This window comes from Neovison vison, chromosome 12 (genome assembly GCF_020171115.1).
Source record: "Neovison vison isolate M4711 chromosome 12, ASM_NN_V1, whole genome shotgun sequence".
In the NCBI taxonomy this organism is placed as follows: Eukaryota; Metazoa; Chordata; class Mammalia; order Carnivora; family Mustelidae; genus Neogale; species Neogale vison.
The window spans coordinates 10439807-10463968 of record NC_058102.1 but is presented as its reverse complement, the minus strand read 5'-3'; the positions used below and the strand labels follow the sequence as shown (position 1 = coordinate 10463968).

At 61.1% G+C, this 24162-nt stretch overlaps 1 protein-coding gene across 1 annotated transcript; it reads left to right on the top strand.

The window, feature by feature from the left end:
• Positions 1 to 989: 989 nt before the first annotated feature.
• Positions 990 to 19701, top strand: GGA1 (golgi associated, gamma adaptin ear containing, ARF binding protein 1). Its single transcript, XM_044226890.1, has 17 exons — positions 990 to 1412; positions 5157 to 5241; positions 6405 to 6480; positions 7476 to 7574; positions 8538 to 8661; positions 9073 to 9173; positions 9832 to 9912; positions 10939 to 11079; positions 11161 to 11242; positions 12343 to 12450; positions 13311 to 13463; positions 16008 to 16072; positions 16514 to 16680; positions 17136 to 17329; positions 18117 to 18286; positions 18523 to 18633; positions 18721 to 19701. Exons 1-17 carry the CDS (start codon positions 1370 to 1372, stop codon positions 18829 to 18831), a joined length of 1911 nt encoding a protein of 636 aa, XP_044082825.1. The 5' UTR covers positions 990 to 1369; the 3' UTR covers positions 18832 to 19701.
• The last annotated feature ends 4461 nt before the right edge of the window (positions 19702 to 24162 follow it).

Below are 24162 nucleotides of genomic sequence, written 5' to 3'. Positions count from 1 at the left end.
GCAAAGGACTTGGGAGCCGGGGACCGGCTCCCCCCGGGCATGACGTCATCTTGCGATCCACCGGCCGCGGGTGGGAAAGCCAGAGGAGAGAGACCTTAGATGGAGGGAGAAACGGCAGGAGAAAAGACACTGTGGCTAGGAAGTGTGTCCATTCCGCCCTCCCTGACTTCAGACTAGCCCCCACCGGTACCGTCTCCCCGCTGTTGCCGCCTGGACCGCGCTAAAACAAAAGCCTGACTTTGTCGCCACCCCTGAAACTCTTCAACGACACCAACAAAGCTTACTGAAAACAAGCTAAACAGGGACCTGCATGATCTTGCCCTGGCCTAATTCCAGGCCCACCTCCTCTGGGGCCCTACGGACATGCTATCAATTCTCTAAACGCATCCTACTCTTTCTACCTTGCGGACCCTGCGGGCCCCGCAACGTTTGGTTCCCTCCACCTGAAAGACCCCTCCGTTCATCCGGAGAAATCCGTCTGTCTTTCTGCTGAATGTCACCTCCGTGAAACCTCCCCACACAAGAGCCCCTGCCTCATCCCCGAGACCCCTCAACTCCAGTTTGGAGCCGGGGCAACCCCCTGAGCTGCCACGACCCCACAGCACCCGCTACCGCACTGTAATAAATATCCGGCCTCGCCTTTCCCCTCCGGTTCTCCTCCAGCGCCCGTCACAGAACAAAGCAAAGGCAGAGTTCATTAAAAGATCGCAGAATGAATGCAGAGACAGCACGGGGTTTAGGTTCTGCCACTTGCGTGCCCTCAAACTATCTCATGGACTCATGGGTTTGTTGTGGGAGTGAACGCATTCATGCATAAGAAGTGCTTAGAACAACGCCCGGAACACTGTAAGCCCGCAACAAACTTTGACTTGTCATTTTCGCCGCGACCAACGTACATCATTGCCCTTTTAAGGGCCCCTCCCACTTTCGCACCTAAGCGGAAATAGCCCCTCAGGGTTCCGGAAGTGACCTCAGAGCCCCTCAGAAACATGGCCGCGGAGCGTTCTTCCGGAAGCGGTCACGGGCATCTTCGTGACGCAGAACGAGTTACAGCGTCCCGTGAGGTTTCCATGGTAGAGCTCTCGGCCCCCAGTCCCTGCGCTTCCTCTTCGACTTGAGCGCCCTGAACGGGAAGGCAGGCGCCGGGTCCCTCCCGCGCCGTAGACTCCACCTGGGGGGAGGAGTTAGGAGAGCTGGTGACGCTCTAGGCGAGCTCGTTCGCGTCTCTATGGTGTTGAGCACTCCTGTGCGCCGCTCCCGCGCGTCGGGGCGGACGTTGCCCCTTTAATCGGCGGAGGGCGGTGCCGAGGAGGTCCCGCGAGAGCAGCGGGGGGCGGGGGGCGGTGCCGAGGCTGGGGGCCCGTGGCGGATGGAGCCCGCGATGGAGCCGGAGACTCTGGAGGCGCGAATCAGTGAGTGTCCGGGAGGGGCGCGGGCCGGACCGGAACCGGAACCGGGGGCACGAGGCGGGCCCCTTCCCGGCGGGGGCGGGGTACGCGGCGCCCCCTCCCCACGCTCCGCCTCCGGCCCAGGAGAGGCGGTGCCGGGAGCCGGTTCCTCCGACCCTGGGGTGAAGGAAGACCCCACTAGCAGCGCGGGCCCGCGGTGGGAGCGGGCACCGCCCACCCATCCGACCTGTGGGCCGCGACCCTTGCGGAGGAGTGAGCTGCGCCCAGAACCCCCAGGACGGAGACAGTAGTGTCTAAGCCCCTGAGGCCCAGACTTCTCCACCGAGTGTCGGACCCCCCAGTCTTTCCTTTAGGCCCGGGAGGGGGAAAGCCAGCGGCCTTAGGGCTGCACATTAGCGGCCCTAGGGCTGCATCTCCCCGAGGGAGGGACCCTACTCTCTCTGGGCCCAAGTCCTCCACTCTCTGGCCCTGCATGGCGTGATTCCCTCCTATCCGTTCCTTGATCCTGGAGCTCCTCTCAGATTTGCTCGTTTCCTCGCCCAGGAAGGGAGGACTCAGTGGCCCATCAGATCCTCCAAGCTCTGGCCACACAGTGAGAAACCCTTAAACCACACAGGCTTAGGAGGGTCCCATTTGAGACTCCAGAAGTAATGTCAAGTTCTCTGTCACTACCCTCAGCCCAGCCCCTCAGGTTCTGTACCTCCACCCGAGACCCCATTCCCAGCCCTTGCTGACCTTCCTCCAGAGGCCCCTGAACGCTTTTCTGTGTGTGTCCTCAGGCAATGGTTCCTACTAGTCCGACCTCCTATCCCATATTGCTGATGGAGATCCACGGCTCTCGCAGCCCCACGCAGCCCCACGCTGTACTCTCCCTGGGCTAATGATAGCTCCCTCCCAGGTCTCTTCTCTCCTTGGTCCACGTCAATGTCAGGGCCTCAGGGACCCCTCCGTCATCTACCTTAAGTTCAGCTCCTTGGCCCTTGGCACACCAGGAAGCTGTGCAGGGTGATTTAAGGTCACAGTCAGCCCTTTTTGAGCTAGTCTTGAGCAGAATTGAACCCTGAGGTTGGCCCTAGAACCACAGCTTTTCCAGGCATGTTTCAGAGTCAGTCTAGTCAGTGGAGGTGGATGGCATGGAAAGGAAGCACTAGGTGGCCCTCGAGACTGTTCCAGAATGCCACAAGTGTCCAGCTCCCAGCAGCAGCTTGGGAGGATGGGCAGGGCCCTGGCTGACAGATCTGACAAACCTCAGGATTTGAGCTGAAGGTGATACAAAGCACTGTCAGGTTTAACAACAGTGGGGATTTTCTGAGAGTCCCAAGTCTCATCTGAGAAACAGGAGTCAGGACACCCGGGTTTGGCAGTAGGCTGGATTTTCAATAGACTGAGGCCACAGTCATTCTCTGTTTTTCTTCCCCTTTGTGCCCCACCAAAATTATAAGCTCTTCCCTCAGCATTGGTTTGGAGGTAAAGAGTAGTTTCTGGTAGATAAGTGATGATATTGTCACCACCGTGGAGTGACAGGGTAGAGTCGTGCCCTATTGTGAAAGACTTCCCTCTTGCCCTCCCTGGGTGTTCTCCCTTGCTTCCTGCCAGGGAAAGTGCTCCCCCCAGGTGGAGGTAAGAGGGCTGGGGGTTGGGGGCCCAGGCCACAGAGGTTGGTCAGGCCTTCTTGGACCCAGCGGTTCTCACTCTGAGCCAGATGCAGGCAGGGGAGAAAGCTGATGTCTCGTGATGCCCTCGCTTCTTCCTCACTGGCTTTTGACTCAGGAACAGTTTCTAGAATTAGCTTCTCTGTCCTCACTCAGACTCATGTGTCCGATACTTGTACGGGACTTCCCGTTTTAGGGTCTCCCTGCCAGTCCCATTCTATCTTTCTGACTCCAGAAGGGTGTGCCCCAGCCTCTGTCGCTTCGAGGGGACTAGAAGGCAGAGTAGTTGGGGTAGATTGAGTAGATTGGTTGGGGGTGGGGCAAGAGCGGCTGTTCCTGGATCCCTGGGCAGTCAGCAGGGGCTTCGTCTCCCTGAGGGACAAGAGGGCTCTGCAGGGCTCCTGGAACAGAGATTTGTACCCAGAGGAAAAATGTTTCATTCAGATCTCTGCTCAGCTGTGCCTCCTCTGAGAGCTGTGCCCGAGAGAGCAGCAGCCCCCCTCCCAATCAAGACACCTTCTATACGTTCTCCTTGTTTTGATTTTCTTTATGATGTTTAACAACAGCATGCAGTGTCCTGTTTATTTGTTTGTCTGAGTCGTTGGTGTTTCTCTTGCTGGGTTCTGAGCTCTGAGAGGGCAGGAATTTTGTCTTTTTCACCTCTGTAGCCCCAGCTCTCAGAATATTTCTTGAATAAATAGGAATGGACTAAATGGCTGCCCGGCACTGGGATCCCAGAGCTCTGGGCCTCCCACCACAACATAGAACCCAAGTGGGCAGGCGCCACATGCTGGGTCCCCAGCCTCCTGCCATCCACAGATCCTTCTCTGTCCCACCTGCTAGGTTGTGTTCCCTCCACACCCCGGCTCAATGTCAGGCTTGGGCAGAAGAGGCCAGGATAGGGAGAAGCTTAGTGAGAGGCTTCTGGGAAGGTGATAAGGATCCAGCTCTGGCTGTCGCCATGGCCCCACTTTACGTCACGAGTTTTGTCCTCTAAATCAGTCCACGTTTCACTCCAGTTTTACAAATGGAGAAACAGAGGTTCAGGGAAGTTATATTAGCTACTTGATTGTTTTCTAACCAGCGCTGGGTGTCAGGGAGGTGACTGTCTGGCCTGGTGTGTCACCCCCTCCTGTAGGCCTGTACCTTCTCCTGGCCACTGCCTGTACCTGGGTTCAGACTCCCCCAGACCCTGCGCCCACCTGCCAGCAGCTGAGCCCTCCTTCATTCATTCGTTTGCCGAGGGGAAACGGGCTTGTGCCCAAGAGGCTGGGATGCCGCACAACAGCAGACTTGGGCCCTCTGATGAAGGTCAGAGCTGAGGCACGCACGAGAAAGAGCTGATCCGGCCGTGCCCCCCTGGGCAAGAGCCTGGGATAGGGAAGACTTCGTGGAGGAAGTGATACTTGAGCCGCACTCCTTACCAAGGTCCTTCATGCCCTGCTCTGTGCCCAGTGATCCACATCTCACCTCCGCCTGCACAGCCCTTGTGCTGTCCCCAGCCCGGTTAACTCCTGCTTGAGTGTTGCCTCTTCCGGGCAGCCTGCCTGGCCTCAGGCCCAACTGAGTCCCCTGCTCGTGGCTCCCTCACCTCCCTTTTTTCACACTGTGTTGAGAACCTAGCTTCCCTTGGCCCACTTCCCAGCCACATGGCTCCTTGAGAGCAGAACTATGGCTTTTTTTTTTCTTACCTCTGGATCTGAGTGTGTAAATTCCATGAGAATTGTGAGGACACATTCTGAAGCAGAGTCAGAGGAGGTACAGGCAGGCAGGCGGACAGGCATGCAGCTACGGTGATGGGAGCCCTGGGGAGCGGGGGAACTCCACCCTGAGCACCATCTCTACAAGTAGGGCTCTCCGGGAAGGAGACCACAAGGGGAAGCCCATGTACGGGAGCTCATCTGTCCACTGATCCAGCCGAAAGATAATCGCTCAGGTCTTGAAGCTGTTGGGCCAGGAAGTCAAGGGGAGTCTTTTTGTTTGCTCAGTCCTCTCTCCCCGTCCCCTACCAGCCAACCTTGCTGCCGGAGTAGGGAGCGGGAGAGGCAGGAACCCTTTCACCAGGCTACGGGGGGCCCTCTCTCTCCTCCTGCAGACAGAGCCACCAACCCCCTAAACAAGGAACTGAATTGGGCCAGCATCAACGGCTTCTGCGAGCAGCTTAACGAGGACTTTGAGGGGTAGGTGGCCTCCTCTTTTGCTCACGTACTCAACAGAATCCACCGTGCGCCTGCGTGCCCACTCCACACCCTGGCCTGGGGTGGAGACTTGAGTGCGTTGCAACTCCATTTTCGTTCTCAACGAGCTCACAAACTCAGGATGGCGCCACTACCGTAAGGCGCGCCACTTGTAAACTGGGCCTCGCTGAACCCATCGTACAGGTGAAGAAGCTGAGGCCCAGGGAACTCGGGGGTTCCCCACAAAGAAAGTGGTAGCCCTGGACTTAATTAAGCCCAGGCCCGCCTGAGTCCTAGCCAGTGTTCTGTTGGGACATGCTCCCCAGCTGGGAGGAAGCCAGCGGGCCCTCTGCGCAAGGGAGAGCAAGAACCACCAGCATTAGAATTAGTGCTTGTCATTAATGCACATTTGGGGTTTGGTGCAGGCAGGGGCTAGAGTGACAGGTAGCATGGGGTGGCTTTGCTCAAGTCTGGGGAGCACAGCAGGCCACCCCGTGCGGGCGCTGTGCTCTGGGAGGCCGTGCATACAGCGTGATGGGCGCGACACGGAGTCTAGCTGCTGGGGAGCGAGTCCTGTCCCTCTGTCGGCTGAGTCAGCCAGGCAAGCTTCCATTTTTTCTGTTGTAAAATGGGGGCGAGAGGGCTCTCGACTCTGAAGGGCCCCACTGAAGGCTGTGCAGGGAAAGGCATCTGGGGTGTTTCATCCATTCTAAGCACTCTGTCCATGTTCAGTGTCACGGTCACCGGTGCTGGGTCTTTTGTGACCTAGTAGATGGTATCACCACCTCCACTGTGAGCTGCTTTGCCTTCGCCCAGCAAAATGTCCCAGGGAGCTCTGTCTGCCTGTCTTTCGTGGTCCATTGTCATGGTGTACTCCCAGACCAGGCCCTTGGAGGCCATGGCCCCCTCTCCAGCTCACAGTTCTCAGCAAAACCAGACTGAGCTGATGCCTTTTGAAGGTCCCCGGCTCTGCATCCTTGCTTGGTCCTTCCCTGTTGGGCCACCATCTCTGGCCCCATCAGACCAGAAAAGAAGCTGGGCCTTTGCATCTCCCTGCCCCGCTGATGCGGCGAAGGGCTGCGGTCCCAGCAGGGTGGTGTGGCAGACCTCCCCTGGGGCTCCTCAGGCTCTGGCCATTTGGGATCTGTGCTGTTCCTCTTGTCCAGGCCTCCACTTGCCACCCGGCTGTTGGCTCACAAGATCCAGTCACCGCAGGAGTGGGAGGCGATCCAAGCCCTGACGGTGAGAAGGGGAGAGAGGGTGCCATCTGGGCCCTGACCATGGGGATGGCACCCGGGGAGGCCACGATTGAGGTTGATTTGGGGTCCCGACAGACTCTTCTTTAGAACCCAAAGGAGTAGTGCCAGAATGGCCTAAACTGGGAGTCTGGGCCAGCCCTTGGGGGCCCGTGGCCTCCTGCACCAGCCCCTACACAGTTAGGCTTCTTCTTGGGGGGAAAGGCCCTAGGATCGTCTGGCCCAGGGGTTCCCTGCTCGAGACCTGTGTCAGATCTGCAGGAGGCTGGGCACATGCTGAACGAGGGCTGCACCCCAGTCTCGGTGAACCTGAACTTCAGTATCTGCTCCCAGGAATCAGCATATTCATAAAGGTCCCAGGAGCAGTGTGCAGCCTGTGGAGCCCATCAGGGGTCTCCAGACCCAGGATGGTGCTGCCCTTCCCATGACGGTTTGAGTGCTGATGCCAGGCTCAGGCCAGAGCTTTCAAAGCTGTATCAGCGGAAGACTGGGTGGGGGGTGCGCTGCGGCCCCCAAGCACGGGCCACACAGCAACCCACTGTAGAGCATGGCTAACCTCGGCTGGTAAATAGTTTTTCTTTTCATAGTTCCGCATTTATTTTGATGGGATCGGGTTTTCTCAGATATATCCTAGTCCTCTGAGGGCATGGATGCGTGGAATAAGGCAAAGTAGATGGTGCCTGTTGAACTTTTAAAAAATCATCAAAGAAAAATCACAGGAAAGTCATTTATAAGCAGTGCTGCTCCGTGGCCAGGCTAAAGCGGGGCTCCCCTGGCACTGCTATTAGGTATCGCCAGCCCTCGAGGTCGCCTTGGGGTGTGGCAGTCAGGCTCAGGGCTCTGACCCTCAGAGTCCTCTGGTCCTCAGGAGTCATTCCCCCCTACCTTCCAAATGCCCACCCCTGAGCTCCTGGGCCCTGGCCAAGGTGTGAGGGGAAGCTGTCTCCTCTGACTTCCCTCCCTGGGATCCCCCCAACCCAGGTTCTGGAAACATGCATGAAGAGCTGCGGCAAAAGGTTCCATGACGAGGTGGGCAAGTTCCGCTTTCTCAACGAGCTCATCAAGGTCGTGTCTCCCAAGGTGGGTGCTCTGAGCCCCAGCTCAGGCCTGCACTGTCGCTTGGGGGAGTTGGGGAAGGAGGACACCTGCTCGGCCCCTGTTAGAAGTCTGGCACAAACACTTCATAGCGAAGTCCGGGGAAGCGTGGGGTCTGGGACGGGGGCTTCCAGGCCACCTGCTGGCCGGTGGCTCTGGACCTGCTCACAGATGGGGCTGCCCAGGCTTGGTGAGGGGTGACCGCAGGGCATGCACACAGCTTGGCCACCCCGCCTCTGCTCTCTCCCCACGGACCTGACTGCAGTGCCCCCCACAAGGGTCTAGTGGAAGGTCTCCCTGTCCCCACCTCAGGATGCTGAGGCCCCACACCTAAGTGGGGGAGCCGCTAATGGGCCCAGCCCCGGCCTTGGCCTGGGAGGTCCTCCCATAGGACATGCACCTGTTTGAGGCCCCTTGGATGAGACCCCAGTCCTTCAGCCCCTCCTTCGCTCATACGCCCCTCTCGACCAGAGCAGCTGAATGTCCCTGCCAGCGCCGCGTTCTTTTCCCACAAGGCGACTGGTGTGAGAGCCAGCTGCCACTGCCTAGTCTGCTGCTAAGAGACTGGGAATGGGACCCGCTGAGTGGTGCCACACCTGTCCCTTCCCTGGCCTGCCCAGCCCGGCGGCTCCTCCTTCCCGAGGTCTCAGGGTTAAGCCCTAGACGAGCTGGCCTCGGGCACTGGGCTCCGCGCCTTCCCTGGGTCAGCCTTCATCCTCGCTGTGGTGCCGCTGCTGTCATCCCTGCTTAGCAGGTGGGCCAGCGGCGCTCAGAGGCGAGCTCGGTGTGCACCGGGTCGCTCGGGGGCAGGGAGGGAATGCCAGGGCCCTGCAGGCTGAGCTTTCCGGAGGGAGTCCTGGGGAGGCGGCCAGCTCGGGCCGGGGGTTGGGACCGCGGCGAGCGGGGCTGGACGATGGCAGCGGCCTCCTCTCCCCTCGGTCTCTGAAGTACCTGGGCTCGAGGACGTCAGAGAAGGTGAAGAATAAAATCTTGGAGCTCCTCTACAGCTGGACGGTCGGCCTGCCCGAGGAGGTGAAAATCGCCGAGGCCTACCAGATGCTGAAGAAGCAGGGTGAGGGCCCAAGGGTGAGGTGTGGACAGCGCCTCTGCCCCTCCTCCCCGAGCTGGGGCTTCTGGCAGCTTCTGGCAGTGAGGTCATGGGGCTCTCCTTTACCTTTTCAAGAAGCTTTAGCTAGTGGGGCCTTTCTATGGCTCTGTCTGAAGCTAGGTTGGGTGGAGGGAAGGTGCGTTTGGGTCAAACTTCTCCTCAGAGAGTGGCCCCCACAGAGTGGCCTCAAAATATGTCTGCCTAGACTCCGCCACGCAGTTCGACACTGTAGTTCCGAGCCAGCCCTGGCCCACCCGAGTCCAGAGCTGGCAGGCTGGAGAAAGAGCCCTCCTGCCCTCGCCTGCCCCCCCCCTTCCCATCCCCCACCCTGGCCCGAGGCCTTTTTCACAGCCTTCCTACCACCGTCTACTCCAGGCATTGTGAAGTCTGACCCGAAGCTTCCAGATGATGCCACCTTTCCTCTTCCTCCTCCACGACCCAAGAATGTGATTTTCGAAGACGAGGAGAAATCCAAGGTGCAGCTCCAGGGGCGGGTAGGAGGGGCACAGGAGGACCTTCAGGGCCTACGGTGTCCGAGCTCCAGGCGCTGGCTGCCCCGCCCCGAAGCAGGGGCTCATGAGGGCCGGGTCACCGTAGTGGGTGACAGGAGGGTCGGTGAAGCACTTCTGTGCGCTGAGCACGTCCCACCCAGAGTCCTAGCGTTCAGTAGACACGAGCCAGCGCACGTCTGGTGTCCCTGGGATTAGTTTGAGGGCATTTCATAGGTTGAGCAAGAGTTTGTGTATTTTTGTCTTCAGTCCTTGTGATGGTAATTTTACTAACTTCATGTTAAAGAAGCATGTGCTCACAGGCAAGAAACTAAACACTACGGAGAAGATAAGATAAAAAGCAAATATCTATCTAGTCCTGACCTAGAGAGTAAGCACTGTTGAGTTCCTGGTACATCTTTCCAGAAGATTCTCTGGTGAGAATAACATAACATTCTGTACCATCTGTTGAGGATTTTCTCGGGGAGTATTCACATGCAGTGTTTCAGTGCTCCCCAGTTAGGCTTCGGGAGATGCTCACTGTCTCACGGAGAGCTTAGTACAACCCCCAGTGAGGACATGGGGAGCCGGGATAAGACCCCAGGCCCAGTACTGGTGTCCCAGGTGTGCCCCTCTGTCCCTGCAGATGCTGGCCCGCTTGCTGAAGAGCTCCCACCCCGAGGACCTCCGAGCAGCCAACAAACTCATCAAGGAGATGGTGCAGGAGGTGATCGCCAAGCGCACAGTGCGGGGAGGAGGAAGAGGCAGGATTTGAGCTGGGCCACTGAGGGGGCTTGTGTATGTGCATACGAGAGCCCTGTGGTGGTCCCGTAAAGGGCTGTGCCAGCCAAGAAAGAGCTCACTGGGGGAGCCCAGTGGACAGAGCCAGGACCCACGTGGAGGGAGAATTTCCCAGCAGCCGAGCTAGCCTGCTCTAGTTGGGCTTCTGGGAGGCTGACGGCCTCTTCCACAAGAGGTAGAAATAAATGAGGCCTCTCTATATGTAAGGTACTTCTGTACGTATATTTATCACAAGAGAGAGAAGCGTGCATGTTTAAGTTCTAAGTGAGTGTACGGACGCTGAAGGTGCGCACTGAAACTTTTTGTGTGGACCAGGGCAGGTCATCAGAGCTTATGGTCTGGAGACCCGCAGGGCAGGAGTCCCAGGCTGTCTCCCAAGGGCCAGCTGTGCGCCCTGACAGTGCAGCAGGAGGTCGGGGTGGCCCCCCACAAGGAGGGTGACTATGGCACAGCACAGCACAAGCCCACCTTCCATCCCTCAAGGAAGGAGCTTATATAGTCAGCACAGGGGGCCTGGGGTGGGAGGTTCCCTGTCCTAGCTTCTGGTTGTACTGGGTGGCCTAGTGGCCCCCGTTCTCTCTTGAGTGTAGGCACCTCCTTTCAAAGGACAAACGCAAGGAGGGCAAGGGTCACAGAGAGCCACACGTGTGGTCTGCAGCTCTGGTCCTCCAGAAGCACCTGGGCCAGATTCCTGAGCGATCCTGGAGGTGGTGTCCGAGGGCCCCAGCCGTTCTGACAGCCTCATGCGGAGGCCGGGGGCCAGGGGCCGTCGGCAGGATGAGAGGAAGTGAGCATAGGGTTGGCAGAGGACTTCTTGGTCTAGAGTGCCCTGTGGTGGGCACGAGCCCCGTGAGCAGGGTCACAGCAAGCCAGTGCGAACTCTAGAGTGCTGTGGACGGTGCCTGGCTCAGAGCCGCCGTGACCTGGGCTCCCCGGGCGGTGGCCTCCCTAGGACCAGAAGCGGATGGAGAAGATCTCAAAGCGGGTGAGCGCCATTGAGGAGGTCAACAACAACGTGAAACTGCTGACCGAGATGGTGATGAGCCACAGCCAGGGCGGGGCCTCAGCCCACAGCAGCGAGGACCTCATGAAGGTGCGCCTCCTCCTTTGCCCAGCCCCTGCCCTCTCTAGGCCCCTGCCGGCCTGACCCCCCCCCCAAACCCTACTGCCCCAGGAGCTGTACCAGCGCTGTGAGCGGATGCGGCCAACGCTCTTCCGACTGGCCAGTGACACAGAAGACAATGACGAGGCCTTAGGTGAGCCCCTGGCTAAGTTGGTCCTGTTCCTCTGCCTCCTTCCCTCTCCTTTCCCGGGCCTTGTTAAGTATCTGCAGTTGGCAGGAGCTGCCACCAGGGGGCCCCCTTCTCCAGCCCCTACCTTGGGTTCCTCCACATCCAAGAGAAAGCAGAGAACAGGGGCTGATAGGGTGACCGGAGAGCCCAGGGGCCAAGTCCCTTCTCAGGCATTTCATGTGCTGCTCCTGAGCTGAACAACCTGGAATGGGGAGAAAGGACTGGCCCAGGTCACCGAGCCTGACAGTGGCGAAGCCAGGGTATGCTGGGGGCTCTCCCCAGACACTGCCTCCCGGGTAAGGGCCAGAAACTGCGCACAGATCCCACAGTCCAGAGCTGGGCCTCGTGACTGCTGCCAGGGCCACGGATCAGGTTCTCATCCTTGTTCTCTGCTGCTGTGTCAGCCAGAGTCTCTGGGGCCACAGTCTGGGTACCATCTCAGCCCCTGACTCCTTGGAAGCCCACTGAGGGCCTCCCTGTGCCAAGTGCCTGGTCCCTGCCCATGGGACTCGCTGCCCGGACCCCTCTGAGCCCGGCCCCTGAGGGCGTGATGTTGGTACGGGTCTAGTCTATGCCGGGTGCTATTCTAGTCCCTGGAGACGTGGTGTGCTTAAAATGGACCAAAGCCACGTCCTCAGCAGAGCATGTAGCCTAAGGAGAGGGGACGGACAAGAAACCAAGGCCGTGAGAATGGTCGTTTCTCAGGTGGTCATCAGGGAGAGGGGTCATCAGAGCGGGGAGGGGTGAGGAAAGGCCTCCTGAGGGGACTTAGTGTGAAGACCTGAAGGCAGGCAGGAAAGAAGCCACGCAGAGATGCGCGGGGCATCCGGGCAGCAGAGCCAGTGCCAAGACCTGGAGGCCAGAGCGTGCTGTCACGGTCGGGGCGGCAGGGACACTGGATAAGGGGAGGTGGCAGAGGGTCCGAGGGAGCAGAGCCGTTGGGCTGCTCCCGGCCCCACCCCCTCACACCCTCACACAAGGGTTCGGATGGAACAGGGTGTTCTTCTCCCCCAAGAGCCCCCCACCTTCCTTCAGCCTAGTCTCTCTCCTCCTGCGTGTTCCAGCCGAGATCCTGCAGGCCAACGACAACCTCACCCAGGTGATCAACCTGTACAAGCAGCTGGTGAGGGGAGAGGAGGTGAACGGCGATGCGGCAGCCGGCTCCCTGCCTGGTGAGCGGGTGGCGGGGAGCCCGGGAGGGGCCTGGCAGCTGGAGCGGGGCAGAGCCCAGAGGGGAAGTGCAGGTTCTAGAGCCTGGGGCTGGAACTGCCGGGGTGACCCTGCCCCCTTAAGATGGGGAAGGCCCCTAGGGAGAGAGCTGGAGGGAGTCTATGCCCAGGCTGCAGCTGTTGGGGGGAGGAAAGTGGGGACATGGGGCAGAGGGGTTTGGGAGCCAGGTTTTGGCAAGGATAGGCAGAAGAGGGATGCAGCTGTTGGGGGGAGGAAAGTGGGGACGTGGGGCAGAGGGGGTTGGGAGCCAGGTTTTGGCAAGGACAGGCAGAAGAGGGAAGACATTTCTCTCATTTGCTAAATCTGGTACCTGTTGTGCAGGGCTGGATGGCACCCTCCAGGCCTAGTCACTTCTCAAAAGGTGGTTGGTGGGAGGGAATGACACACAGAAGTTGCGGGCTCAGCTCCAGTCAGGGTGAAGGGACAGCCATGGGGGTGTGTGTTCTCTATTCTAACCACAGAGGTTAGAAGAGGCCCTGTTGGGGTGTGGGAGGTGCGGCGGGGGGGGCACCACACAGAAGCAGCAGAGTTCAAGCAAGATCTCAAAGGACGGGAGGCCGTTGGCCAAGTAGAGGGAAGGAGGAAATAGGTTCTGGACAGAAGGAACACCGTGGGCTAGACAAAGGGCCTAGTGGCAGATTTGGGAGCCAGGGCAGTGTGGCCAAGGAGGGGGAAGAAAGCAGGAGGGCTGTGAGGGGAAGGGGTGCAGCTTGCTGCCTCCCCCCGCCCCCCCGCAGGCACCTTGGCTTCCAAGAGCCTTACTGTCCTTCATCCAGGGCGTGCCTGACTCCTTTCCCCACAGGGAGCACCTCCGCCTTGTTGGACCTCTCTGGCCTGGATCTCCCTCCTGCGGGCACCACCTACCCTCCTGTGCCCACCCGCCCTGCTGACCCGGCCAGCCCCGAGCAGCCTAGCACCTCAGTTTCCCTGCTTGACGATGAGCTCATGTCTCTGGGTGAGGAGGGGGCGGGGCCTGGAGGAGGGCGGGGCGGCTGCAGGAGTGGGTGAGGCCTCTGGAGGCTGGGGCGGGGGTTAGGCCCATTTCACGACTGAGAAGGCTGAGGCTCAGGGAGGTTAGAGAGTTGGCACAAGTTCTCAGTCCGTGGGCGAGGCCAGCCAGCTTCTAAACCCACCTCCGGTGAGCCCGCCACAGCTGCGTTCCCGTGGCCCCGGGGAAACCAGCGGGACTTCCCTGCAGCGGGTTAGAGCCGAGAATGGGGCACAGGCTGGCAGCGGACCCGCAGGGAAGTGGGGAGCCGTGGCTGGCCCTGCCACACCAGAGCCCCAGGCACCTCGTGCCCTATGCTGGTCCTGGACCATAGGCCACGCGCAGGGCTCCAGAGCCCACGGGGAACTGGGCGCACTCCTGGGAAAGACAGTTGTCAGGAGTCTAGCTTTGTGGTGCAGCGGCCCCATCTGAGGGCTTGGAAGTAGAGGACCGTAGTGACAGCCTGAAGTTATTAAAGGCAGAGAGAGCTTGAGCTCTGTCAAAAGAATCTGGAAGGTTTTGTTGGGGAACCGATTTGGGAGGCAAGAGTCAGACTGTGTTCTCTTGAGCCAAGTCTGAGGTTAAAAACCCAACCTGACGGACCGGAAAAAGTGCTCATGTGCCGGGGTCCTGGGCAGGGGACTGGGCAGGGGGCTTCCCTAACAGCTGCTACCGCACCGTCGTATCACAGACCATCCTCCAAGGAGCAGGGGCCGCCGACATCCCTGCTTCACAGATGCGAAGCAAGCCTTGGGAAGGCAGGGTTACTTGCCCTAAGGGGGGCGCGCAGGTTAGAACGAGGCGCTCTGATCCTAAGGCCCCTCTCCGAGCCTCTCTGCTGCTTGAACTCACCTCCTTGGCCAGGAAAGGGACATAAGGACTTGGAATGGGACACAAAGGAGGGGGGACAGTGGACCACCAGCAGACACCCTCCCTAAGAGGGTCTGACCACAGGATGTCCAGGCTCAGGTGGCCCAGCAGGGCCGGCACCCGGTGGCCGGTGCCCCACTGGGCAGTTGGAGAGTGGGGGCTGGCCCCCCGGTGACCAGCAGGGACCGAGCTGCCACCTCATGAGAAGCAAGGTGTGCCTGGTACTTCCTGTCCAGCCGCTGAGCGGCTGCAGCAGAGCCCTGAGCCTCCAGCTTCCGTTCATTTCTACTCAAAGGCAGAGAAAATGTGGGAACAGGAACCGCAAGTGCCAGGGCTGCACCCGCCCGGCTTGGCGGAATAGAGGAAGCCCCAGGACCACAGAGGGGGCTTGTCCTAAACGGTTCTTTGTGGCAGGAAGGGTGAGGGCTGGGGGCAGGGGAAGCCACGCGGACTTCCCGCCCGCCAAGGAGGGTGTCCCGGCCCTGCTCAGGCACTTCCTCTGAAGGGCTGGTTTGTCGTGGTCCCCTCGTGCAGATGCTGTCGTCAGCTTGGTTTTACAGATGAGGCGCAGGGAGGTTGTCACCAGCCCGAAGTCACACAGCCGACTGGCCGGGCTGCGTTCAAACCCCTGTAAGGAGGTTATAAACTCCGTTCAGGTCCCGGTACTGCCCCTTGCCGGCCACGTGGCCTGGGGCAGATTCCCTGACCCCTCTTGGCATCCGTTTCCTCAGCCCGGAAAGAGGGGTGATATCTCTACACTGGCTTCCACGGTTGTTCAAGGAGTCAGTGAGCCCCGTGCCTGAGGAGCCTGACGTGTCAGGGGCCGGGGGTACGCGTGGGAAATGTTAGCGGCCACCCCCGTGGCGTCCCGGTTCTCGGGGCAGTGCGCCCGGAGAAGACCGAGTCTTCTGAGCTGCCTGCGCCAGGCTGCAGCTCGCTCCTGCAGGATTTGCTAGAAACAGGATGACGTGTCTTCCCTAGGTAAAGCCTGTGGTGCACTTGGCGGGGGTTACACTGGCTGGTGGCCTGCCGCACGGCAAGCTGGCGAGCAGAGCCATGCGGAGGGCCGCCGGCCCCCCTCAGCCCTAGCCAGCCCACGCTGTGGGCATGGGCCAGGGCAGAGAGGGCCTGTAGGGTCTGCGCCAGCTCCGCCGGCCAGCGTGCACGTGGGGACACCACAGCAGAGCCACGGGAGCTTGTTCAGTGTCTGGGGCACCGCCTACCCCCCAACCCGGACGCTCAGAGGCCATTGTGGGGGGTGGGGGAGTGCAGAATGGTGCCTCCGGTCCGTAGCTGCTCACCTGGTGTCTCCCACCCTCCCTCCCTCCCCACCACCCCTGGGCTGCCAGCCGCCAGCTCGCTTTGAAGACAGAATTCTGGGGTCCAGTGGTGGAGGTGGCTTTAGAGTGGCAGGCACGGAAGCATGAAGGGTTGCGGGGAATGGGCCTTTGGGCTCTCTGGTTTCTGCTGCTCTGCCGCTGGTTCCCTCTAAAAGTGGGTTCTCGCCTTTGAGCTAAGCCTCTCGGGGGGAATGCAGGCGGGCAGGCGCCAGCGACCCCCAGGCCAGCACGCAGCACCCCCAGCTCCTGTGCTTCTGCTCGGGAAATCTGTCTCCTTCACCTCCGTCTCGCTTCCTCGCAGGACTCAGCGACCCCACACCTCCTCCAGGCCCAAGCTTGGACGGTGCCGGATGGAACAGCTTCCAGGTAGGAGGGCCAGGAAGCAGCCTGAGCTGTCCCAGGGGGAGGATGGCTGGGCCAGGCAGCCTGCAGGGGTCAGTGAGGAGGGAGGATCCCGTTGGGGCCCTGGGCTAAGGCACCGTGCGCGGATGGTGGAGGGCCGGTGTGCTCTCCTCGCCCCCGCACCCTCTCCCTGTGTCTCCGTGTTCAGTTGTGATGGGGTTCCCCCTTCTTTTTCTCTTGAGGGCGACTTTAAGGTCCTTGGAATGTGATGGTTTCTAGACTAGAACCCCGGATCAGGCCAGCCCACAAGAGGGGTGTGGGCCAGCAGGAATGTTGTCCCCTTCCGTGCTGCTGCTTCCCCAGATGTCACCTGCCAGGTGGAGAAGGGGCCTCAGGGCAGTTCCCGTGACTGCTCCTTCTCCAGCACAGCTCTAGCCGTCTGCACGCTTTGTATATGCCCAACAGTCCTCCGATGGCGCAGAACCCCCAGCCCCGCCTCGGGTCCCCAGCACCGACAGCCAGCCCTCCGCGCAGACGCCCCTGCCAGCGAGCAGTGGACTGGACGACCTGGATCTCCTGGGGAAGACCCTCCTGCAGCAGTCACTGCCACCAGAGTCCCAGCAAGTGCGGTGGTGAGCGCCACCCCCCGCCCCCGGGCTGACGTAGGGTGGGAGTCACGCCCATCCCATCCCCCACCCACCCCCATGGGTGGCAGCTTCGGGGCTCTCCCAGGCCCAGCAGGGAGAGACCCGGTGCCCGCGTGCTCCTGCGAGCAACGGCTGCTGGAGGACCAGCATGTGCCTGGCTCTGTGCTGGGCTAGAGGAGGTGGTGGTGCCCAGGGCAGGTGCAGGGCCCCCGTCCCGTGGAGCACAGAGGTTATGGGAGAAGGGGGATCTGCGCCCTACAGGGCAGGGGTGGTGGGCAGGAGAGCAAGAGCTGCCTGTTCCAAGGTAAGGAGACCAAGGCCCAAGAGACAGGAGGCGTCTGAGCTGGCTATTTGGGATGGTCAGGAAGCACAGCCTTTCCTGTGCCCCTGATCTCTCAGCCTCCCAAGATTCACACCCCAATGCCACATCCCCCAACAAGGGAGAAGCAGCAGCCGGCCCCCCGGCTCACACTTCGGGACCTGCAGAATAAAAGCAACTGCAGCTCGCCCAGCTCCAGCGCCCCCAGCCTCCTCCACGCCGCCTCCCCCGAGCCCCCCGGGCCTCTGCAACAGCCCGCGACGACTGATTTCTCACTGGCCAGCATCACTGTGCCCCTGGAGTCCATCAAACCCAGTGAGTGGGCCGGGGGCGCCGGCGGGTACGGGCTGGGCCGGGACCCCCTCGCCATCCACTTGGGAGCTCTGGGCAAGGCCCTTGCCCTTTTTGGGCCTCTGCTTTCTCATCTGTGCCAGAGTGAGGGCAGAGCGCTCCGCAGAGCCCGGGCTCCCATAGGCAGGAGGACATTTTTTGCTAGGTGTGCCTCCCCCAGAAAGGCAGGGCCAGGGCAGAGAGGTTCAGGGTCTCTCCAAGATCGTGAAACTAAATGAGGCTCAAGCTGGAGGCCCAAGCCTGAGCTGCCCCTGCCCAGGAGCAAGAGGGAGGCCAGCCCAGCCCAGGCCGTGAACAGACCGATGAAGACTGGCAGGTCTTCTCGGCCTTGTCCCTCTCGTGACTACACCGTCACCAAGGGCCTCACCCCCAGTGCCCCCAAGAAGTGGGGAGTGGGAGCACCCTGAACAGCAGGGTGACCATCCCGGGGTCGCGTGGCGAGAGTGTGACCCCAGCTCACCCCTTGGCCTGCACTCCAGCACTTGGGGAGTCCTAGCTGCGACCCCGTCTGGGGTGGGTGTCCTGCCACCACCAACACAGTGAAAGTGTCCCTGCCCCATCTGGGTGCCAGCCTGCAGCCCCCGGCCGCCCTGCTACCCAGGGTCAAGGCGAGGACCTGAGCTCCCGGACCCGTCCACCCCTTCCCAGCAGCTCGGCGAGTGCTTGCGGGGAGCCGGGTGTGGGGAGTGGGCTGGTCTGGCCAGGGCTCGGGCCTAGCACCACCCATCAGCCCTCCCTTTCCCCCTGCCAGGCAGCATCTTGCCAGTGACGGTGTATGACCAGCATGGCTTCCGGGTCCTCTTCCACTTTGCCCGAGACCCGCTGCCTGGGCGCTCGGACGTGCTGGTGGTGGTGGTTTCCATGCTGAGCACCGCCCCCCAGCCCATCCGCAACATCGTTTTCCAGTCAGCTGTCCCCAAGGTGACACACGCATGCCTCCCTCCTTTGGAGGCAGGGTGACTTGGGGCTGAAAGGGAGCCAGCTGGTGGGGCGGGGGGGGGGCAGGGTCCCTCTGGGAATTAGGGGATGGAAGGGAACCAAAGGACAGAGCCCCAGGACCCCCAGAGGAGGAGCTGGCAGGCGGACTGGGCCCGGCCCACCAGGATGGGGCCAGGAAGCCGGGCTAGCCGGGTGCCGTCCTGCCCTACGGTCTGCAGGTCATGAAAGTGAAGCTGCAGCCGCCCTCAGGCACGGAGCTGCCAGCATTTAACCCCATCGTCCACCCCTCAGCCATCACCCAGGTCCTGCTCCTTGCCAACCCCCAGAAGGTGAGGGGCCTGGCTGTGACAGCGCACCGCTGTGGGGGTGGGGCGGCTTCTTCTCTCCCTCTGACTCTGCCTTCATCTCTGCCCCAGGAGAAGGTTCGGCTCCGCTACAAGCTTCTCTTCACCATGGGCGACCAGACCTACAACGAGATGGGGGATGTGGACCAGTTCCCCCCACCGGAGACCTGGGGGAGCCTCTAGAACAGGGAGGGGGCGGGGAGAGGAGAGGGCAGCGGGACCGGGCACCGTCTAGCCTGGGTGGGAGGCTGTGGTGGCCTAGGACACCCTTTATTCCCATGGTGAGATCCCTTGGGCCTGGTGCTTCTCCCCTCACCCCTGTGGCCCCCCTCCTTCCTCGTCCCCCTCCCCTGCGGAGCTGCTGGGCCTGGGTTTTCACTGCTGGGGACCTTCGCCACAGGGGGGAGCCTGGAGCAGGGAGCAGCTGCGTGGCCCTGGAAGGACCTGGGGTCATGGGGGAGAAGCATGGCTGTCAGGCAGGGGCCAGGACCTCAGGCCCAGACCTGACCCCAGCCCGGGGTGGGGTCATCCCCACCTTTCTCTTATGCCTTATGGGAAGGCCCAGCCATAACTCGGGGGGCCATGCTGGTGCGGGAACCAGCTCAGGTCTCCTCCATAGGAACCGGGTGACTGGGGGGTGACGCCTGCTCCCCCAGCTCTTTGCACTCTGCGGTGTGTGGTTTGACTCTTTGCTTTTCTTTCTCAGTGGCCCTGTGGTCACCATCTCAGGAGGCCCAGTTGGGGGAGCCTCATGGGGGTTTCACTCCACTCACCTGCCCCCTTTGCCGTCAGGCCTCCTGAGGAGCTGTGGGGGCTGTGGCTGCTGGCCCAGAGGTTGTGGCGGAGCCGGGTGCCCCTGGGCTCCTGGGCTCCTGGCCGAGGGAGGCCCTGCCCTGGAGCTCCTCAGTGCGCCTCCTTCAGTCGCCAGCCTCTGCTGGGGCCTCCCATGGGTGCCTCCCCTCTGCCCATCCGTCTGTCGGGGGGCTGAGTGGGGTCGGTGTGTGAGTGAGAGCAGGAGTATTTATGGAAATAAAAACGTCCTTTTTTCCTGTACCAGCTGCCCTCCTGGCCTTTCTGAGGTGGAGGGAGATGAGGGCCCAGGAGCTGGAGGGCCCTGGGGCTGCCCCGCAGGCTTCTCTGGCTCAGTCTTGGGAGCTCCAGCCGCCCCCCCCTGCTCCCCGCCCCCCATCATCCCTGAGCCCTTCACCGGAAGAGGCCCTGCGTGGGGGCCTGTGGTGGTGCTGAGTCACCAGAGAGGGCCCAGGGCTGCGGCGGGCCCAGAGCCGTCCCAGCTGGAAGTGAGTGGCCGCTCAGGCCTGCCAGGAGTCCCAGCTGCTGCAGATGCTGAGTGGGAGCACCCCCCAGCCCCCCACCCCCCCACCCCCCCACCGCCGGCTGCTCACAACTTCCTCCTGCTGCGCTCAGCCCTCCAAACACGACTGCGTGGCGGCCCCAGAGGGCCCTGCCTCGCCTTCTCTTCTCGCTTTCCCCAGAGGCCGCTCCCAGGAAGCAGGGTGCTAATGGCAGCTCAGTTCTAGAGGCCTGGGGATGCTGCACTGGGCCCCCCGCCAGGCCCAGCTGCGGCTGGCTCACCACACACCCCCACCACCCCCGGTGCTACCAGAGTCCTCTCTTCCCTCGGAGGCTCCAGTCCGGTCCCCGGGAACGACTCAGCTTCTCCGCCAGCGAGGATCGGAGCAAGGGGCGGTTCATTGGGGGGGTTGCTGAGCCATGTGGGGCCAGCCCTCCCGTGCTGCTCTGCAGGCAAGGCTTCCCCTCGAGCCTGGGCAAGGCCGCCCACCATTTCCCCTCCCAAGCAGATGATGGGGAGTCCTATATTTCAAAAAACCAGTTTCACTTTGCCTTACTTGTTTCTGGGGCTGAACCCCTTCCGGCAGACGCCACTGGGACGTCTTCCCAGGGCCCAGCATGGGGGCCTTTTCCAACCAGCAGGTGAGGAGGGCTGCCTCTCTACCCCAGGTCTTGCTGGGTGCGCGTGGGAGAGCTTCACGTCCCCGCAGAACCCCCACCCCCACCCCAGACACAGGCCTCCTGCAGTGGGACTTCCGGGTGCCCTGACCCCTGCACACCCCCAGCCGCGTGGCTGGTTCCTGTCCTCTTCCCCAACAGGCCAGACTCCGCGCGGACACCTGTGATGTCCCCAAAAGACTGTAGTAGGAAGGCTCTTGTAACCGAGATGAAACCCTGCTCCCGGCGCTCCTGCCCCGGCGTCCCGGGGTCCCGGAGTACCAGCTGAGGGGGGATCTCGTGCAAACCATGCTAGGGCTGCAGAATGGGACGGGACTGTGCATAGCCTTGGGCTGGGAGTCTCTGCTCCCAGTGGGGTCCCTGGCGCACTATGTGACTTTGAGCGAGGGGTTGCCTTTTCTCGCCTTTGGGTTCCTTGTCTATAGTGGGGAGGGACCCAGGGAGCTCTAAGGCCCCCTGAGGCCTTCTCGAAGAGCCCTTGAGCAAACTGATTCCCCAAGGTGTTGGCCTGGAGTGACCCAAAGGTGACAGAGACAGGGATATCTTTTTCATCTTCCCGACCTACCCCCTTCCCTTTTCCCTAGTCAGTCCGAGCATCTGCCATGCTGCAGGGGCCTCGGAGTGGCCTGCATGGGAGGCAGGCCCCATGGTTAGCTCGGAGGCCAGCATGGAACCCGTGAGCTGGGAGCTCAGCATGTCACACGGAGAGCCCGGAGGGACGTGGACCCAAGGGACCTGCCACGGGAGCCCCGCCTCTGTCCGAGGGGCTGGGGTCTGATGATGGGAGATGGTCCTCAGCCTCCACTTCTGGAGGAGTCCTAACCAAATAACACATGTCCGCTCGGCCCACGGTCGGGGGCACCGAGCAGCACACAGGACACCCAGAGCCTCTGGGGCCCTCTGGCTGGAACTCAAAACAGGGAAGATGCATTCTCTTGTCTCTTGAAGGGTGACCCCCACCCCCCACGCCAGGGGCAGTGGGACTTCCCGGACCCCGAAGCCACACTTCCACTTCTATTCCTGCGGCTAGAAGCTGCTGCTCGTTTGGGTTTCTCTTTTGACAACCACAGCACACTGCTCCTCTGTTGGTGGCCGCCACTGGCTACGGAGGGGCCGCCACCCGCCGGAGAGCCTGTCTCCGCCGCCGTCCTGCTGCCCCTGCCCCCAGTCTCAGGCCAGGTGGAGACCATAGGAGCTGGAGCCCGACCAAGACCCGGCCTAGCCCTGCGGCAGGCCTGCTGCTCGAAGCCTCCCCTTCCGTCCTCAGGCCTGCAGCGATGAGAAATGGAGGCTCTTGGAGCTTGCCAAGTGCCCAAGGACACATGTTAAGGCTGAGGCTAACCAGCAGTCCCGCCAGGTGCCCCTGTGGTGGCATGTCGCCCCCCCATCTCCTGAGCCCTCTCTCCTTGGCCCTCCACGGGCTGCCCTCCCTTGGAGCCAGGGTTAAGGCTTGAGGGCATGGGCTCTCAAGGGCTGTCAGGACTGGGATGTCATGGCTCCGCCCCACCCAGGGTTTCCTTCTAGGACAGCCCTTCTGGCTTGAGGAGGAGACAGGCAAGTTCTCAGAGCCCCAGAAATCGCACCCCCATAACTGGCTGCCCTGGGCAGCAGCTTCTGCTCAGAGCTGGGCACCGAGAGGACCAGACCACAAACCAGTGACGCGTCCACAGTGCGACATTCTTGCTCAGTCCTGTGGCTGCGCAGCTGACCCCTGCTCCCACCCCCCCACCTCTTCCCCCCACCCCCCCACCCCGCCTCTGCACCAGCCACTGGGCCTCCCAGCCCGAGTCCTGCTTGAGCTTCACCTGCGGGCACTTCCCAGACTGGCCCTGGTTTGCCGCAGCCATGGGGATAAAGGAGAGGGCAGGGGGCAGCCTTTCGGGAGCCTCCAGACGGTGCCACCCCGAACAGCAGGAGAGCACGTAGGGGCTTAGAAGCCTGTCAGATCAGCTTTTTAACTTGGCCCCTACCCTTAACCAGCGAGGGCCCTGGCACCCTGAGCCTTGGTGTACTCACCTAAAAATGGGAATAATGACGCCAACCTCGCTGTCAGAGGGGGTGTGCTCAAGTAGGTGACAAAGCAGGCTACTGTCCCCAGAAGGCAGCAGGACACATGGAGGGGGCAACTAGGCAGGCCCAGGGGCAAGATTCTTTTCACGCCAGATAGTACAGGCTGGATAAGAAGAAGCAGAGCCTGTTCTAAGTTTGTTTTCGTTTTTTGTTTTTTTTAAAGATTTTATTTATTCATTCAACAAACAGCATAAGTAGGCAGAGGCAGGCATGGGCAGGAGGGAGCAGGCTCCCCGCTGAGCAGAGAGCCCGATGCAGGGCTCTATCCCAGGACCCTGGGACCATGACCTGAGCCAAAGGCAGAGGCTTTAACCCACTGAGCCACCCAGGCACCCCTGTTCTAAGTATTTTACATAGGAACTCGTTTAGTCCACAAAGCAGGTCAGGTCCCCGTTCTCATTCTTCTCATGTGACCCAGGACACTGAGGCTCAGACAGGTGAACCCCACCCCCCCCACCCGGCCCAAGGTCACCCAGCTAGCTAGAGGCTGAGCCCAGCTGGCCGGCTTCTTCTACACACACTCAAGCTCTGTTCTAGCTGTCTCTGGGCTGGAAATAAGCGTCCATTGATGCAATGCCTTCACTTGCATTCAAGTCAGCCCTGTCTGTTGAGCTCCTGTGACCCTGGCACGTCGCTAGACCATGCAGGATTCGGTACGAGCAGAGGAGAGCCAGCCAAGCCAAAGAGCCCTCCCAACGCCCAGTGGAGAGGTCTCCTGATCGGAGATGGTGTTGGCCGGTGATCTCTGACGCCCCCTTCCTGCACCTGCAGCTCTCAAACTGTGATCTTGACATTTCCCGATAAAACCTCATAGTCCAAAAGTCTCTGATTACAACATCCTTCGAAGGAACAGCCTATGATCCAACCTTTGGGGCTTCCAACCCTTTATGATTCAGCATCCAAGTGTGCTCAAGCTTAAATATAACCTAAAACATACCCCTCACCCAAGCCAAGAGGCACAGCAGCCCCACCCAGGGTCAGGCTGGAGGGGAGCCCGGATCCTCGGTGAAAGGCCCAGAGCTCCACTGGGCTGATCAGATGGCCCTTCTTGGGGGTTTCCAGCTGCTGCTTCTCCAGGCCGGGTGTCCTGACCCTTGTGAGCTTGGGCTTAGGCCTGGGCAAGCCTAGAGGGGATAAAGGTAGAAGCCAGACCATGCCCTCAGGGACCTTCACAGCAGCTAGGGAAGTGGACAAGCCCAGACCCAGAGTGTTCCAGGCTGGAGGCAGGGCTGAAACAGGGTGGGGAACCGTGTAACCCAGGATTTCCCAGACAGCAAGGCAGCGGCACCTGGTGTCAAGCTGCTGGCTTAGGAGCCTTCAGCTTCCTAATTGTGTACACAGTAGGCTCTGCCCCTTGCAGAGATGGGGGAAACTTAAGCCACCCTGGTGTTCTGGGATCTGGCCAGTGAGGAAGGGGGAAAGGCCAGGAGTAACACCCAGGCCTTGCAAACCCCA

What these genes read in the sequence shown, in the direction of transcription:
- GGA1 (XM_044226890.1), top strand. Translation starts at nt 1,370, where the DNA reads ATGGAGCCCGCGATGGAGCCGGAGACTCTGGAGGCGCGAATCA. An exon ending in GAGTCCCAGCAAGTGCGGTG is followed by an intron (nt 16,681 to 17,135) that starts GTGAGCGCCACC and finishes TCCCCCAACAAG; the next exon opens with GGAGAAGCAGCAGCCGGCCC. An exon ending in TCCAGTCAGCTGTCCCCAAG is followed by an intron (nt 18,287 to 18,522) that starts GTGACACACGCA and finishes TACGGTCTGCAG; the next exon opens with GTCATGAAAGTGAAGCTGCA.